Source organism: Epinephelus moara, chromosome 7, assembly GCF_006386435.1.
Source record: "Epinephelus moara isolate mb chromosome 7, YSFRI_EMoa_1.0, whole genome shotgun sequence".
In the NCBI taxonomy this organism is placed as follows: domain Eukaryota; kingdom Metazoa; phylum Chordata; class Actinopteri; order Perciformes; family Serranidae; genus Epinephelus; species Epinephelus moara.
The window spans coordinates 28178403-28195066 of NC_065512.1; the positions used below are offsets into that span (position 1 = coordinate 28178403).

Below are 16664 nucleotides of genomic sequence, written 5' to 3' on the forward strand. Positions count from 1 at the left end.
GTTCTTCCACACTCATTGTTTCCTAACATGAGAGGGACATGATCAATGGTCATCCCCCTCGCGTGATCCCAGTGGGCCATTTCCTGCATGCAGAGGTGTATTCAGTGAAACTAAATGGTTTTTATTGATGGTGGTTATTTACTCAGTTATAACTGGATTATGTGAGAGCTGGTGTTTCAGCAGCGTATTAGCATGGTGGTGAGGCACTATTATGGTAAATGTCAAGTGCTGCTCCCCTCCTGTCCCTGCTGTTTGAGCAAACCCTGGTATTTGGATTTGATAAGAATGGATTTTACCGCACATGCCTGCACACAAAGGAAACAGACACACAGACACACAGACACAGACACAGACACACACACACACACACACACACACACACACACACACACACACCTACAAAGGCAAACAACATTCCATGTTGTGCTTTCTTTTCAAGGAGCCAGAAAAGCACTGCATTTAAATTATATTAACTTAATACCGTATCATCCACTTGGTGTAAAGTAACACTAGTAGCTAACTGTTGGAATTAATTGTTGACTGACATTCATAAAAGCTGTGGTATCAGAAACCACTAATCGATATTACCCTGTTGGAACAATGCATTTTTATCGTTTAAGTTGCTTTTATGTTTGTAGTCATGGGCAGTGCATTGCAGTTATGCACAGCTAAATAAAAGCTTAGCAGTGGCAGCTTTATTTTACTTTCATGTACAGTGCAGAATTAAGTGTCATGCCTGTTTTGATGTGATGACATTTGTTTTATCCCTTGCCATTTGGATGAAGGGACTTGAAATTGGGTATCTTGTTATGTGTTTGATATTTGCATGTTATTATGCCTGACAAGGCAGGTTCACTGGCTTTATGACTTGAGTGTGAGGGGACCATTTACAGTACAGTGCCTGATTAGCATGGTATTTTCGCTAAGAAGTGGGATTGGAGCTTTTGAATATGGATTTCCCACCTGAGTTCTGCCTCATTCTGCTTTTCTAATTCCAGCCTAATTACAAAGTAAAATTTTTAAATGAGCATTGTACTCACGTCTTAATAACCCACCTAATTAAATTGTCCAAATTAAACAATGGAAATGTAATTGCATGACTAATGCAATTGTTTCATATTTTTGAGTGAGCATATCCGTTCTTTGTACTCTTTTTGTAAAGATTGGCTGTTCGCCTGAGACCTTAGGTCTTATTATGATGTATAAGAGCTTTGAATATTGTCGTGTCGAAGTGGAAGCTGCAAAGGTCATTTGTTCATCAGGAAAACAAGGTATCCTCTGGTAGGTTCTACAAGCAGATGGCATTTCTCACAATTGATGTCACTTTTACTTCATAAAATCTGATCTATTTAAGTCCCAACCACACCCTAACATCTGTCATGCTCCGGTCTCCTCCACTGTCTATAGAGCAACTCTTTTCTCAAGCTGTGAAAGGGTTACAAAGATGTCAGGATCTGAAATAAAGTTTCTTTGATGTTTACCAATTGTAGTATTTTCTTCTTCAGCTCCTTCTCTCCTTCTTTAATCTGCAGTCTCTGTACCAAGTACAACTCCCCCCTGACCTTCCAGGCGTGCGTGATGCCCAAAGACTGTCAGACATCGGATTGGTCATCGTGGAGTCCCTGCTCTAAGACCTGCCGGTCCACTGACCTGTCTCCTGGTTACCGCCTTCGGTCACGGATCATGACACAGATCCCAGTTGGAGGGGGGAAACGATGTCCTGCCCTTGAGGAAAAAGAAGTTTGCAATATCATAGGAGATTTACTTCCAAACTGCCCCAGGTAGCTCTTAACAGTGGTGGTTACTGTTTCATTTCGAGCTCACAGTCCTCAGAAACACAAGCGTCGCTCATGGGTAATGATGTTTGCAAGTGTGTGGTAGAGACATGTCTGTACCAATATCCAGTGACTACTGGACTACTACAGAAAAATAGCTACTGCTGTCTGTCAGTGTCCAGTCAATGGCACAAATGCTAAACAGATCTTGTACTCTACAATGAGTCCTACCTCTTTTACCCAGTATTGCTAATAGGATTGGCTTTGCCTTTTCCTGCTAATGTGTGAGAGGCTATAGCTACATCTGAAATATTGGTACTTTATTCTCATTAGATTAGTTCTCATAATTTTACAACTGTTTTTTCTCAAAACATTACAACTATATGCTCTGTATACTGCACACTCAGGGAGCACAGATATGTAGGACATGTTTTAAATATGCAGAAAGTTTTGAAATGAGTAGTAATCTTTTTAAAACACATTTGAGCTATTAAAGTCCATGGGTTTGTAAATCGATTAACCTGAATGAATTTATCATTTATTTGAATAGGTGCTACATGCAAATTTAAAGAGCTTACTCCTCCAAACATAAGATAAAACAGAGGACTGAAGAGTAAATGCAACCTACGTGTGTGTCGACTAAGCAGGGATAACATTAAATAAGAAATGCTGATCTACAGGAGAATTATTATTTGAAAGCAAAACAGAATGCCTGAGCCTCACTACATTATATTACATTGTACTTTTATATTTTCAGTTATAACCTGCTGCCTGAATTTTGTTTTTTTCTTTTACATAAATGAAGACATTTTCACCATAAATTGGTGCATACAAAATGACCAGAATGCAGGGAAATTTCCTGGGGTACGGTAACACCACTTGGACAAACCACACCATAATTGGACGGCGATGCGTGGTTGCCTGTCATAGCATAGCATTTTTTTTAACATATATATATTTTTATCAATATATTGAGGTGACATTTTCAGCATATTTGAATATTGAGCGGTGTGTCCACCCCCCAAAAGCCTTTTATGATTACTTAATTGCCCCAGACCCCAAGCTTCACGTGTCCCCTCCAATGTTGAAAAGAAAACGCCCTTGGATGTTTGTGAATAAAATGCCAAAATCTAAAACCAAATTATGATTTTTAATTTAGCTTCTCTGAGCTTTTTCACCTGAGTGATTATGAGAGAAAGTCTAGAGGCTGCAAATATTCATGATTTCACTATTGAATTACTTTGTGCATATTTTCTGGCATTACCTCAATTACCTTGTGACACCTACAATAACCTAATGTACTGTTGGGAGTTCATGACCCCATGGACACGGCATGGATGGCAAACTGTGTTTGACAGAACCTCATTGATTTAGGAGCATTTGAGTTAAGATAGGCTTTGGCTAATATTACATGCAGTAAACAAAGTAGTCAATAGAGAATTATTTTCCCTGCTGCTAGATTTTGTTTTATTTGCTAAATCTACATGGAGTGCCTGAGAGCAGAGGATTTACATGATTAGGGAAAACTCATTACGGAAATTAAGCATTTGATAGATTACTACAGGCTGTTGTTCTGGTAAACTCCTCAAATATTATTGCTTTCTGCACCACTGCATTTTTCATAGTTGAAACCAAACATTTGTTTAGAAGTTTTGAAATCAAAATAATCATGCCTCCCTCCTCCTGACATACTGTGCAAGAGGCTCTTCTCAGACCCTGCTCTCGCTAATTTGTCTTTTGCTTTGTGTGACTTTTCTGAAACAGCTGCCACTGCTGTGTGTATGCTGACACTTTATCCTTTTTCAAATGCATTCATTTATCAATTGTTTCTAAATGGATTCTGTCTGTGTGTCTGAAAAGGCACAAACATGATACAACTGTATACTTCCTAAGACCTGTCAAACAGGGACTCCAGCAGTGAATGCATTTAACTGCTGTTTGCTTGTTCGCATTGCAAATGTGTTTGCGTGTCTGTGTGCACTCTGTTAGGTATGTTTGGAGGACCACTGACTGGGGCGAGTGTCGCATCCTCCCTTTACTGAGCCAGCAGGACCGGCGGCTGGCTAACATCAGCAGTCTGTGTGGAAGGGGGATCCAGACCAGGAAGACCTACTGTGTTCAAGTCCCTGATGACTCAGCACCACATCACAGGAAGGAGGGTAAGAAAAAAAAATGCCTTCATCACAGTTAACCCAGGGCTCGCTGGAAGCACATAGTGACTCAAGAGATGCACCATAAATAAATTCCAAGTAAACTCAGTGGTGTGTTTTGATATAAGCTGTGAGCATGAATTATTGAAGTGAAAGTTAGTAGCAGAGTATTATGGTGGTTATGCAAGCTGAAGGAAAATCATGAGCACGCTGTGTTGCTGTAGCTAAAGCATGTTCAAAGTGAAAGTAGACAAGAAAGGTAATTGTTTCACTTAGACTGTTTTCTTGAGCTACAGTGTTCTGCAGTTAAGGCTTTGAACAGTAGGGACCCACTACTTTGCGTGTGAAATAGCTCATTTCACTTTCTTTGTTTTTTTCAAAACTGACTTTTTGGTCAGTAATTATTTTTACCTCGGTTTCATTAAAAAGTTTATACTTATTTTATGTTGAGAATCAGCAAACCACAGAGCAGCCTGAAAACAGATTGAAAGCAGTTTTAATGAAGATACCCTCACTTACAATATACAGCGGATTAAAAGGTGATTACTTGGTATGTAGTTCATTACAGCCTTGTTTTATTCCTGGGCCATCAAAAAAATGCTGCTTGGCCAGTGGCCCTCTGCGTCAGATATGGATCCGCAGTGCAGTGTCTGTATGAGACACACCAGGCTTTCAATCAGCTCCAATGTAAGAGTACCAAAGTCCACTTAGGGTTGGTGGGAGGGGAGGTGGAAGAGTCCAACAAGCACAGGACTTTTACCCTGGAGACCAATGTTCTTGTCCCAAGTGAAACTAAATGTCAACACTGTATTATTTGTCACATTAGTGAGTTGACTAACATGACTAATGTCAACCATGATCTTTTCTTGAAGTCGAAAGTGGTTTCTGGCACAACTTCACCAATTCACAAGGTGCATGGAGAGTGAGGAAACACTGGAAAATGTCAAAAGAGCTCCCGCAACACTTGTGGTATGAAAAACAACTTTATTGACCGACATGTTTCGGCTTGTGGCCTTCATCAGAGTCAACCATGATCTTTTCATAACCCTTTACCAAGTAGTGGTGTTGCCTAAACATAACCGCCGACACCGTGTCAAGATACAACACAAAACGCTGCCCCTAATGTCATTATAGAGATGACGAGTAGAGATTAGAGCACGTTGGTCATTATGCCGGTCTGCCACACCTCTTTAAGGGGTGTCAAACATATAGCCCCTGGGGCCAGAAATGGCCCATTGAGGGTCCATTCCAGCCCACTGGATGACCCTCTCCCGCTTCATATAGATGCACTTCTGAGGGTTAGGTGATGCCAGGTTTTAGGAGCAAGTTAAACAGTGAGAAGCCAGTTCATATAAAATACTGCTTTAGAGGCTTGTCACCCTGACCAGAATACAGTTCTCTGAAGGAATACTGAATACATATCATGGTCAGAGTAAAATATATTGAAAATTGTGCAAAATATTGTCAATCAGCAGCTTCAGTACAAATGAATCTGTATCTGGCTTCAACATTGGTAGAACCCAGTTGCTAATGGACTTCCAAAACTTTAGATTTGTAAATGGCTTGTAAGGCAGGGAATAACTTCACCTGCTTCCTCAAGAGCTTCCACTTTAGGTTTGTGTAGTGATGGCAGGAGTGGAAATGTATGGAAAAAGGCACATGTAGTGGAGCAACTGAATGTGAAAAAACTGAGACATATTGTTGGCAATACATTTATTTGTCTTTAAACAATTCAGGCTGTTCATCATCTGTTTTGTGAATGGATGAACGTTTTCAGAAAGAACTTCTTTACACTAAATTAAAGGGGGGAAAATGGAGGTTTTACTGGTCTGGCCCACTTGAGATCAAATTGGGCTCCGTGTGACCCAGGAAGTAATATAAATTTGACACCCCTGTCCCCAAAGGAATTATCGTACATTTTGGAAAATACCAAGAGCTGCTTTCATATGGAGAGTTAGGTGAAAAGATATATATATATATCTCATGTCTGTATGGTAAATATTAAGATAGAGCCAGCAGCAGATTTACTTAGCTTAGCACAAAGACTGGGAAAAGGGGGGAACAGCTTGACTGGCTCTGTTGGGGTTGTGTGCTGGACTATTTCCTGTATTTCCTGGAGCCTTGACATCACCGGGGAGGTTGCCAGGGTACCAGCGAGGACACTAGGAAGTGACTGCAAGACCAAGAAATCTATAGCCATGTTAGTAACCTTGCGAGGCAGTAATGTTCATAACAGAAAATAAGTGAACAAGACACTGAGGACTAAATTACTCCCAATCGCATTGCCGCCATCAGTGAATAAGATGCATGGCTTTGTGAATGGCTTTGTCCTGCTCAGGTTTAAAAGTGCAATATTAAATGCACCACTGATTCCTACTATTATTTTTTCTCAGATCCTTATTTTATACACTACAGAGAAGGAAAACTGACATTTTGCCTTTAATACAACAGTAGTGTTTATTTCTTCACATCCTTCATTTCTTTTTTAGAACGGAAGGACTTGTCTATTTGGCATCTTTTTGCGAAATGCCCCTCTCTGAGTTCACTGTTAAACATATTTTTAAAAATAACAATGTATATGGCTCATACTATGTCTCATCCTGGCCATAATTATTGTCTGCTCACCCCTCATTGTTTACGTGTTCCAAAACCAGACAAAGCATCTTCACATCTTCATCAGGAAGGGGCTCCACAACTGCCTGGTGTGCTTTGGGCACCACCAGAAATGATCTAGCCTTGTTAGAGTTGAGACATGCAATGTGGAAATGTAACTTGAAAACTCTTTCACTGTTGTTCCCCATGAAGAATCACAAAGTGTACTTAAAACTAGACATTATTACAGCCAAAGTTTAAAAGTGGTATTTACTTTAGTGTTCCCAGTCTTACCTCCTCTTCCCATTAATGTTACTGCAGGAAATCTAACTGCCTAAATCACTTTAATGTGGGGGTGGACACAGTGACTTAAACAAAGAGGATTGCATTATATTGTACAAGTATCTGTGTAATTGTGTCTGGCCCCCATTGTAGGAGAAAATGGGCATTTTGCGAAAACAAGTGTAATAGTTTTATTAGGTTGAGAAAGGCTAATACAGACTTGCAAGGCAGTGTATTTTCACATTGGACCAATCAGCTATAGTATAAAAGGGGATGACTCGATTTACTTCGAACATCTAGTGGAACTTGATCATCCCTCCCCATGTGAATTATGCTTATCGGTATGTTATGCAATATGTTAGTGCCATGCAGATTCAACAAGCTGTAATAAAATGTAGACAGGTGGCATTAAATAATGACTTACATTAGAGAGATCCACATCTCAGGTTGTAGTTTTTGTCTCAAGGGCCCTGACACATCAAGCTGTCGGTAGGCCCGTTGGTCAATATCAGGCCGTTGGTGTCCCACACCATTGGCACTAGTTGGCCCTTGTCAGCTATTTTTCAGCTGATTCAGCATGTTTAATCAGAGTCGGAGCTCTCGAGTGAGGGAAAACACTCTGATTGGCAGTTCAGCTAACTACAAGACAAGAAAAACGGAAGTGAGGAAAGTAAACAAATAACTGAAGTCAAGAAGGACGTGAGAGTCAGACAAATGTGTTACATTATGTAAGATTGTTTGGTTTCAGCCCTTGAGCTCTTTATCAGAAACAGTTTGTAACTGTTGGTGTTACAGCTCACGAGCACATGGTAAATATTATTTGTTCTTTCATCATCGGGTTGTGTTGTACTGTAATGTGCTAACTGGCTACGTAGCATCTTGAATCAGTCAGTCTTTCAGTTTCCCTTTTTGAATGACGAATATGGACTCTATGGTATGGAGAGGTATTTCTCCTCATGTAAAACATACATAATAGTTGGCCATTGGCTATAGTCTTTGCGGTGTGTTCAGGCACAGCTTTTTGGATGAGACACAGCCAATGTGAGGGGATGCAACAATTAGCCTTCATTACCACTAGTTCTGGGATGTCGCTTTGGTGTGTCTGGGCCTTAAAAGGCAGTGCTGACAGTCTGAGCTCTGTATGAAGATGGTAATTGTGTAGCCAGATTGCTGCTACTGCTTCTTCTTTTTCAATGAATCCCTTGTGGAGCAGGATAAAATTGTAGCTGCTGAGGGTAGACAATTAGCTCAGTGAACTTTGACCTCAGGGTTATGGAATCTTGCAGTATAATAACACCCATTGTATTTAATACATATCATTAAGTGCCATTTACTCTGAGGAGAGGGAACCTCAACACCTTTTGGGTGGAAACTGAAATGTGTCTGTAGCTCCAAGTATCGTACAACAGATGCACCAAAAGTAGGTGATGAATGTCTGGCCAGGTTTGTGTAATGTTGTTGTTGTTATTATTATTATTATTATTATTATTATTATAACAATAATAATTATTATTAGGATTATCAACTGGTTCATGATTTAGAACAAAATCTGTCCACTTTTAGATTATTTTATGTAGGCAACATTCCTTCACAGCTGTTAAAATTTAAGATTTCTACAAGTATTACAAGGAGTAACCCCCATGTCAGACATGGTAAAAAAAAATCTAGGATTTATTTGTAGTACATCTATCTTTAATTGTAAAATAATGAATTGATGATTGTCACTTTGTTGGCTGAATTGATTTAAATCCTGTCTCTAGTGTAATGTCCCAGGGAACCTCCCCCAAACCAAATCAGCTTAACTGCTTTTATTATGTTTTTTGCTGCGCCCAACTATGCACTGACGAAAGCATTTTCTGCTGTGCCTTTATTGTTCTGCACTGGGCTTTGCTCATTTTTAACTTGATGAAAAATAATAAAAAGAAGAGAATAAAGTTTTTTGTATGTAATTAGACCATTACTTTTGGTAAATGTAGTACTATAACTAGAAATGAAACAGCCAGGATCACCAAGACAACCAGTGTTATTGAGTGTTTGTAAACTCCAAATGGCTGTGCAAAAAAGTGATCCTCTTTTTTTTACAAATTTCCAATTAAACAAAATGAAACTTTTAGGCTTATAAAATCAATCATTAGAAGAGGAAAAAAAAAAAACGAGGAGCATGCATACCAATGATTTCATTTATCTTTTTAATTAAGCACAGTGGGTAGTTTTTAATGACTTTCAACTATAAGCTCCTCTTTTGCAAATCATACTCTTTCCTGCCTAATAAACATAACCATTTATTTAATAATGACAGATTAATTTTGCCTCATCCATATTTTCCTTATAGTGTGTGCTTGATGAGTCCTGTGTGGCTTCATGTCATAGCTGAGGTGTTTTGGCAGTTGCTATGGGATGCCTCTTTAACTCACCAGATGTGTTCAGAGAAATGCGAGATCAGAGGCGTATTTGGACAGTGAATATGTTAGCTGAAAATAGAATATCAATGAGGGCAGCTCTTTGAACCAATAGATGTGAGGAACAAAGATCAATACGTCAACTGTAATGTTTACCTTGACGTGACCCACGCAGCTCTCCCTAATGCAAACAGATGTGGCTCTATGCCTACAATATGGAAAACAATTTGCTCCTGTTGGATCACAAGCAGGAAGATCTCCGCACATTTATGAATGTGGTTAAGCAAGCATCTCATTTTAACAAAGGAGATCAAACACCATGTAAATTACTTTTGGTAAGAAGACAAAATGCACGATGGACATTTAGTGAATTTCTCTTTGGGCTCTCATTTAAATGGAAATTTGCCACTCAATGATGTGCGGAGGGGCATCAAAATGGAATATTAGATTGAATAAATCCCCGTGCTGTGGAAAGGCAAAAAATACCCTCTCATTCTGTGTGAGAGACTAATGTCAGAGCCCATTACAGGTTGCTGAGCTTTCTGTGATCTACAAATGATACCAGCCATGCTTAGCTGTGAATTGGTTATACCGTGTCTTGCCTTAATATCTCCCTGTTCAGCTCCTGTTTACTCCCTTAGCTGGCCGCTGCCCTCTATTTAATATTCTCCTGAGCCAGACATGAGACGAGTAGAGCAATTTTCCTTCTGTTCTTTCCTTTTACCTCCTTTATTTTCTTTCTCCACAAAAGCTTTGCTAAAATCTCCCCTGCTTCTCACAACAGAGTAAAACATTTGAAACCGTAGCCTTTAGTACTAAGTATACTCCTGTCTTCACAAGCAGAATTAAATCAAATCTGTGCTTTCCAATCTGATGACAGTGACGCTTCTTCATCTTCTTCAATCTCTTCACAATATCTAGCACATTCCTCTGCTTGCATTTCAATTCCAAACATATTACTTAACTAGCAATGGCACACACAGACACAGACACACACACACTCAACTGCTGCCTGTGTGTGTGTCTAAGCTTGACTAAAGCCCGTTATATCCTTGCCTGTGTTCCTTTTGTTTGTTCAGTGTCCAGGCCTGTGAATGCCAGGCTGTGCGCTGGTGAAGAGCCCCCCTTGGCCGTCCAGCACTGCTCCATCCCTTGCCAGCACCACTGCCTGCTCTCTGGATGGTCACCGTGGGGCGCCTGCCTACATGACAACTGCAAAGAACCACAGGGGAAGAAAGGTATGATGGAGTAAATTGGATATGAGAGTGAACAAGCTTTGTCTTTTCAAAGAATTACAGATCAACGTTATGTCCTTGTAGACAGTAATCATTGTGTCATACCGTATACAACATATTTTCAAGACCAAAAAATGATTATACTGTTGTAGATATTGATGAGTTTTGCACTTGCCACCTCCTAGCAGAATATCTGGTTAGATTACGAAGCTGTAAGATATTTGCAGACCATTGCTAGCACTAGTTATAATTAGCCAGTCCATGTGCAAATTGGATAGCTGCTGTAACAAGATGTAACAATCCTTTAAAAAAGTAGATGAGGGTATTATTTTCAATGCCAAAGAAATGTTCCAAGATGTATCATCCTTCCAACTGTCTTCAGTAGCAGAATACTGTTCTGTCAGAATCATGTTTGACAGATGGACGGACAGAGGGATGGACACAGGCCATTCAAAGGACACTACGGACGGCTAGCTAACAAGCTCTGAATTGAAATAGATAATTGCACAGATGGGCCAGTGGTGAATTCATAAGCACTCAGTCAAAAAACAATTAACTGCTGAGCTCTGTTGCAGACACTGTGGCCATGTAGTACATTTACAATCAGCTGTTCACAGCAATTGTTGCCTAAGAGCTGAGCACCTTCAATATGGTCAACGAGGGGTTTTACACTAACTTTGTTTAATGTATTCAATTTAGCATTTTAACGTCTAAGTAATAGATCGTGTCGTGCTTCGGCGACATTGAAACTGAAAGAGGGAGAGAGAGACTGACAGTGAAAAAGAGCGTTTTTGTCGGAGCAGGAGAGAGAGGCAGTATATGTTTGAATCGTAAATTGTTTGTTGATAAGCGGCTGGCTGCTGGAAGACAGTACGTGTATGAACCGCAGCAGACGAAAGACAGAGAGAGAGAGAGAGAGAGAGAGCACACCTGTAGTTCAGCTCTCAGTCCCTAGGTGGGTGAAAGGAGTTACAGCATATAAGATGCTTCTTGTCTGTGTGTGTGTGTGTGTGTGTGTGTGTGTGTGTGTGTGTGTGTGTGTGTGTGTGTGCGCAAGGAGGCGTACTCAAGTATTCAGCGCGCTCGTGCTGTCTTGAGTGTTCTTGTCTTTTTTCACAGGTGAACGCGTGTCATATCTGACTGCTTTAGAGAGGCTACACATTGTGTGTGTGAAGCATAGTGTGTGTGTGTTTCTGTCAGTGGAGGAGCTGTTAGTGTGTTAGCGATGTGCTAAAAGGGCAGCGTGACCTCGTCCCTGCCATGAGTAAATGTGCATGAAAGCCCCCCGGGGAGCGACTGAAGTGTGGATTGTTCAGGTCAGTGCCCACACTCTCCAACACTGGATCTCTATGGGATGAGCCAGCTCCTCTCACAGACAGTGTCATTAATATATTTCAAGGAGTGGAAAACACAGCATCTGCTGTTTCGCACAGGGCTCTCTTGTGGCACGCTTTCTTTTGATGACATTCATAAAGATCCACAGCCCACAGCGGGTAGAGTATGAAACCAATGGAAAATCACTTGCAGTGAGCCCTGTTGCCTGTGAAGCAATGAACACTTATTGAGGAGTAGGGCATTGTTATGATCCAAGTCGTTCGCCCATGGTCCTTGAGCTGCAGAGAATTTCTTGCTCCTATTGAATGTACACTTTGCCTTTATATTTCACAACATCAGAATAAACTGTGATCCGTCTCTAACAGAAAGGCCCGCGGGATCTGTGCTCAGGTAGAGGAGCCAACCAGCCAAGATGCTTGTGCCGCCCCAGCTTTGCTCTCCGGAAAATTACAAATTTAAATTGCCTCGCAGTAGCTTTATGTGCTTTTCACATTTTTTTATGTTATCTTGTCCTATCACATTTTGCAGCTATGTGGGAAAATGAATTGAACACGGGAGGTTAGTGGATAGAATTTTAGTAATGCCTCTACTAGAAGTGCCCTAGCTGGAGGGAGGGACTTTTCTGAACAACAGTGTGCTGAAAATCACTGGATGGCCCTTGTTTCCCTGAAATAAACCTGGTATGACCAAGAAACCTTTCAATTATTAATATCCATGGGGCATGCCCACGTCAAATTGTTTTTTGTGGTCTGGTTGTGAGTAGCAGTAAGTGCTCTGGGCAATACTGCAATCGATCCACAGTCTTTTTGCTCTTGGAGAGCACCGCCCGGATCAGGCTCCTGAACTGGTGCCTCACACCAGTAGATGGTCGAGGGATGTAATTTGTATAGTGGGCATCCTGGGGTTAGACAGTTCCACCTGTAAAAGGGAAGGAATGTGAGACCTTTCTGCCAGGCGTCAGAGCTGTGGTAAAATGAGCATGACTCAAAAGGAAAAGCTGCTGCTGCTCAAGTGTCGTCGTCATTCACTGAGGGAGGTGTCGGGGGCTAGAAAAAGACATTTTATCCTACTATTTTTCATCCACAAGAACATTTTTCTTTGTCATCGGGGAATTTAGAGAGCTGAATAGATGAAAGTCTGTAGATGAGAACATGAGGTGTCCGCTTTTCATGAAGAAAATTTATGTTTTATAAAAAAAAAATCCAGTTTTGAGAGGATCAGTGTTTTAGAGTCGGGAATATGAATTACAATATGGGCCAATTTGGTAATTGATTAAGTAATTAACCCTAATGATAATGATTGTGTCAAAATGTTGATCATGTTATCGGACAATTGCTAATCACATATTCAAACCACATTTAGAGCCATTTTCACATCATGTTATATCCCCTTGTACATGTCACTGCCATTGTCATTTTTTGGGGGGTGCAGGGCCTCTTTAGTATTTAGAAAAAGTACATTTGCACCCCACCCCCCCAAAAAACCATGAAAGCAGCAAAGGACCTTTATTTTACCACCATTTAAGACAATGCAAATTGGGGCATTAAAAAAATCACCAGAATACAGGAAAATAAGGGATTGATGCTCAAAATTTTCTGGCATGGGACCCCCACACCCTAAATGTGTCCTCCCCAGTGTAGAAATGACACCTACGCCCTGCATGTAAGGGCACTTTGCAGGAGCTCTGTTCAGAACCACAACGAGACCAGAGTCAAGAGATGCAACAGAACATTATTTTTCACACATTCTCACCTGCTGCCTCCCTCGTCCTAGTCTCCCTAGTGCTTGAATGTGTTTTTCTTCCATAGCTCACAGCTGCTCCATTGTGGTGTGATATGATTGAATTAGCCAATTAAATCCTTATTAAGAAGCCCCGTTAGATTTGTTTTTATCTGTATATTGCAATAATCCAGTCAAAGGACTTAAAAAGTTTTAAGAACTACCAAAAGTCCCCTACAGTATTTCTTTTTATTCTACTGACGTTTTTGCCAAGCTGACGTTTTTGTTGAGCTGTTTTTAACTATTTTCTCATACATTATTTGAAAAACATAGAAAATGTCTCGCCTTCAACCAGTATTTCAAGTTCAGCATCACTGATCTCTTCCTCTCCAGACATGCCAAATGTAACTGTGATGTCCTCAGCATTGGGGTTGGAGACCTTTATCCCATCTCATTCCCTGGCTTAAAAACTACGCCTATTTTGAAGTTTCATACATGTTACTCCTATGGTCTAAGAGAGTCCACAAATGCTAGTAAACATGAACAACTCTCCCGAAACCAAAAACTAGAGTGTTAAAACTCAAATTTGGGATGTCATGTGTTGTAAAGTCTGGAGCTGCTCCATAGACAATGTATGGTGAAAGATGTTGTTGAGGGGGCTTTCACACCTGAAAGTCCGGACCATGGTCCGTGTTTTTGATACATTGTATACATTTGGTCCGGTTGGTTTGGTTTCACACTGCATTAAGGCGGCTGAACCAAATGACATATTGACGGTAACTACGTATGCTGCGTCTCCCTGCACTTGCCACACCGGACGCGTTAGTGCCGTGGCTTGACGCCAGGGCCACACCGCCCATTCACATCTGACGCGCATTTCTCCACGCTGGTCGACAAGTAGGGATGCACCGAAATGAAAATTTGTGGCCGAAGCCAAATAATATTAAACGCTTGGCCGAATACCGAGTACCAAATACCGAATGCTGTTTTTTAGTTTTTCATTAGTTTTTGCAGATGAACCTCTCCAGATTAGTGTTGTCACAGTACCAAAATTGGGACCCACGGTATGATACCAGTGAAAGTATCACGATTCTGAGTAGTATCACGATACCACAGCAAAAATGAGGCAGATGTGCCTTTTGTCATTTATAAAAAGATAAATCACTTTTCTATAATACATCAATGATATTTCAATGGAATAAATTACTTATTGACTTATTCATACTTCAAAAACAGCATCAATAAGTGATTAACATAGGGGGGATCAAAATAAAATAAATAAATGAAATAAAAATCAACCAGCCACCCTCCTCCCCTGACAAGTCCCTTCATAAGTAAAGAACAGTCCCTTCATAAGTAAAGAACAGTCCCTAAAGTGCGGTGAGGTTTGTGGACCATTACCTACCACAAAGAGAGACATGTGAACGGCTCGTTTCTCCTCTGACACGCCACATACTGTGTGCCGCCATGGCTCGGCTTTTCAGGTACTTTTGGGCAGTCATGACAACAAGTTATTCACCTGGAGCCGGACTTCTCCATCGCCGGTAAGCCATTATCATGCGCCGCTGTATTTGACAGGAATAGGTATTCCTGTCCGTGTGTGTTAACCCCGTTCAACCCACAACCGGCGGGATTTGCCATTTCGTTTCTGCTGCTGGTTGAAATCTGTACTCACACAGTGTGCTGAATGATTTATTTTGCCCGCACAAAACTATTTTTAGTCGCAAATGCGAGTGCGGTGACGGACGGAGTAAAATATCGCCACACTGCCGACATTTTACTCCGTCCGTCACCTCATGCTGTTTGATTGTGTTATCAAAACACGCCACTATTATTCAGCTTTGCTTTTCACTTATTCCACCGAATACTGAATGTGTGTTTTTTTGCAATATTCAGCCGAATATATTCGGTTACCGAATATTCGGTGCATCCCTATCGACAAACCATAGACCAGATGCTGAAACGATCGCTGCAGGGCGCGAGCCAGCCACGGAGCTGCAAGGCACGGCGCAGCCGGTGTGGATGACACAATCGGTTAACATGGACGCCGAAAGGAAACTGGTTTCGCTTCTCGGCGCTTCGAGGCTATTCGCAGCGCTTCCGCGGGCGGTGTGGCCTGACGGTGACTGTCCACACAGGCAGCGCATTTCTGCTGCGCTCTCCGCGCCGGTTAAACATCGACTCCACTCGTCTGTTCCCGTCAATACTCGTTTTTTCACTTCAACAGGTCATTTTAAACATGGGTAGGCCTAAGTCCATATTTTCATCATTTGTTATAATGTTATAAGTTAATGACAATTTTTCATTGCATGTCCATGTATTGAGCTTGTTGGATAAACACTGAATGAATAGGGCATATTGTTCTGACCATATTATTTATGTAGTTATGTCTGTAGGCTCGGTGACACAAAATTAAAATTGTAATGAAGTTATTAGGGTATTGAAAAATGTGTTCGGTTATGCAGTGTTGTGTTAAATTATAAACAAGGTATTTTCTCCTCACGTTCCTCAGTGCATGCTGTTGTAGAGAGAAGGAGAGTTCTTGCTTTCTACTTTGTTGGTGTTTTTCATCACCTTGTATCCGAACTACGCCTGGACAGTGGTCGCCATGTCGAGTATTTCAGGATGGAGGTAAAAAAAACTGAACAAATATTTATAGACAGACAAGCAACATCATAATTAAACAGGCTTTTATTTTTTAAATTTATTTTATTTTGAAAATTGGCCGGATTCTCTCGTCTTTTCTGTGTCCGACTTCCTGTTTGGTACGATCCGCTCTATCCGTGTGTCCGTGTGTATGTACATATATATATATATATATATATATATATATACACTAGGGCTGTAACGGTACATGTATTTGTGTCGAACCGTTCGGTACGCGACTTTCGGTTCGGCACAACCCTGTACCGAATTATTGGGCGCAGGATATTATTTTATTTTATTTTGTTTTATTTTAATTCCGTTTTTGTGAGCCGAGCCATTTAAAATATCTAGTTCCCCGACGGACATAATTGAGTGACGGACCGAGTCCCGTAAATCTCCGCTTTCATTTTGTGCAGCACATTCTCGCATTTTGACAACATGGCAAGTGAGCCTGACGAACCTGAAGACCCACCCGCAAACCTTAAGTCCTCCGTTTGGGAACACTTTGGTTTCAGGGTAAAATACGAAGAT

General features: G+C 40.9%; 1 protein-coding gene across 1 annotated transcript in view; it reads left to right on the forward strand.

Annotated features, from left to right (window-relative positions):
* Positions 1-16664, forward strand: part of thsd7ba (thrombospondin, type I, domain containing 7Ba) — a 243726-nt gene that overhangs the window by 116252 nt on the left and 110810 nt on the right. The window contains exons 5-7 of the mRNA XM_050049373.1: positions 1533-1781; positions 3765-3934; positions 10278-10436. Of these exons, the coding sequence (XP_049905330.1) occupies positions 1533-1781; positions 3765-3934; positions 10278-10436 (578 nt within the window). The remainder of the gene's footprint in view (positions 1-1532; positions 1782-3764; positions 3935-10277; positions 10437-16664) is intronic.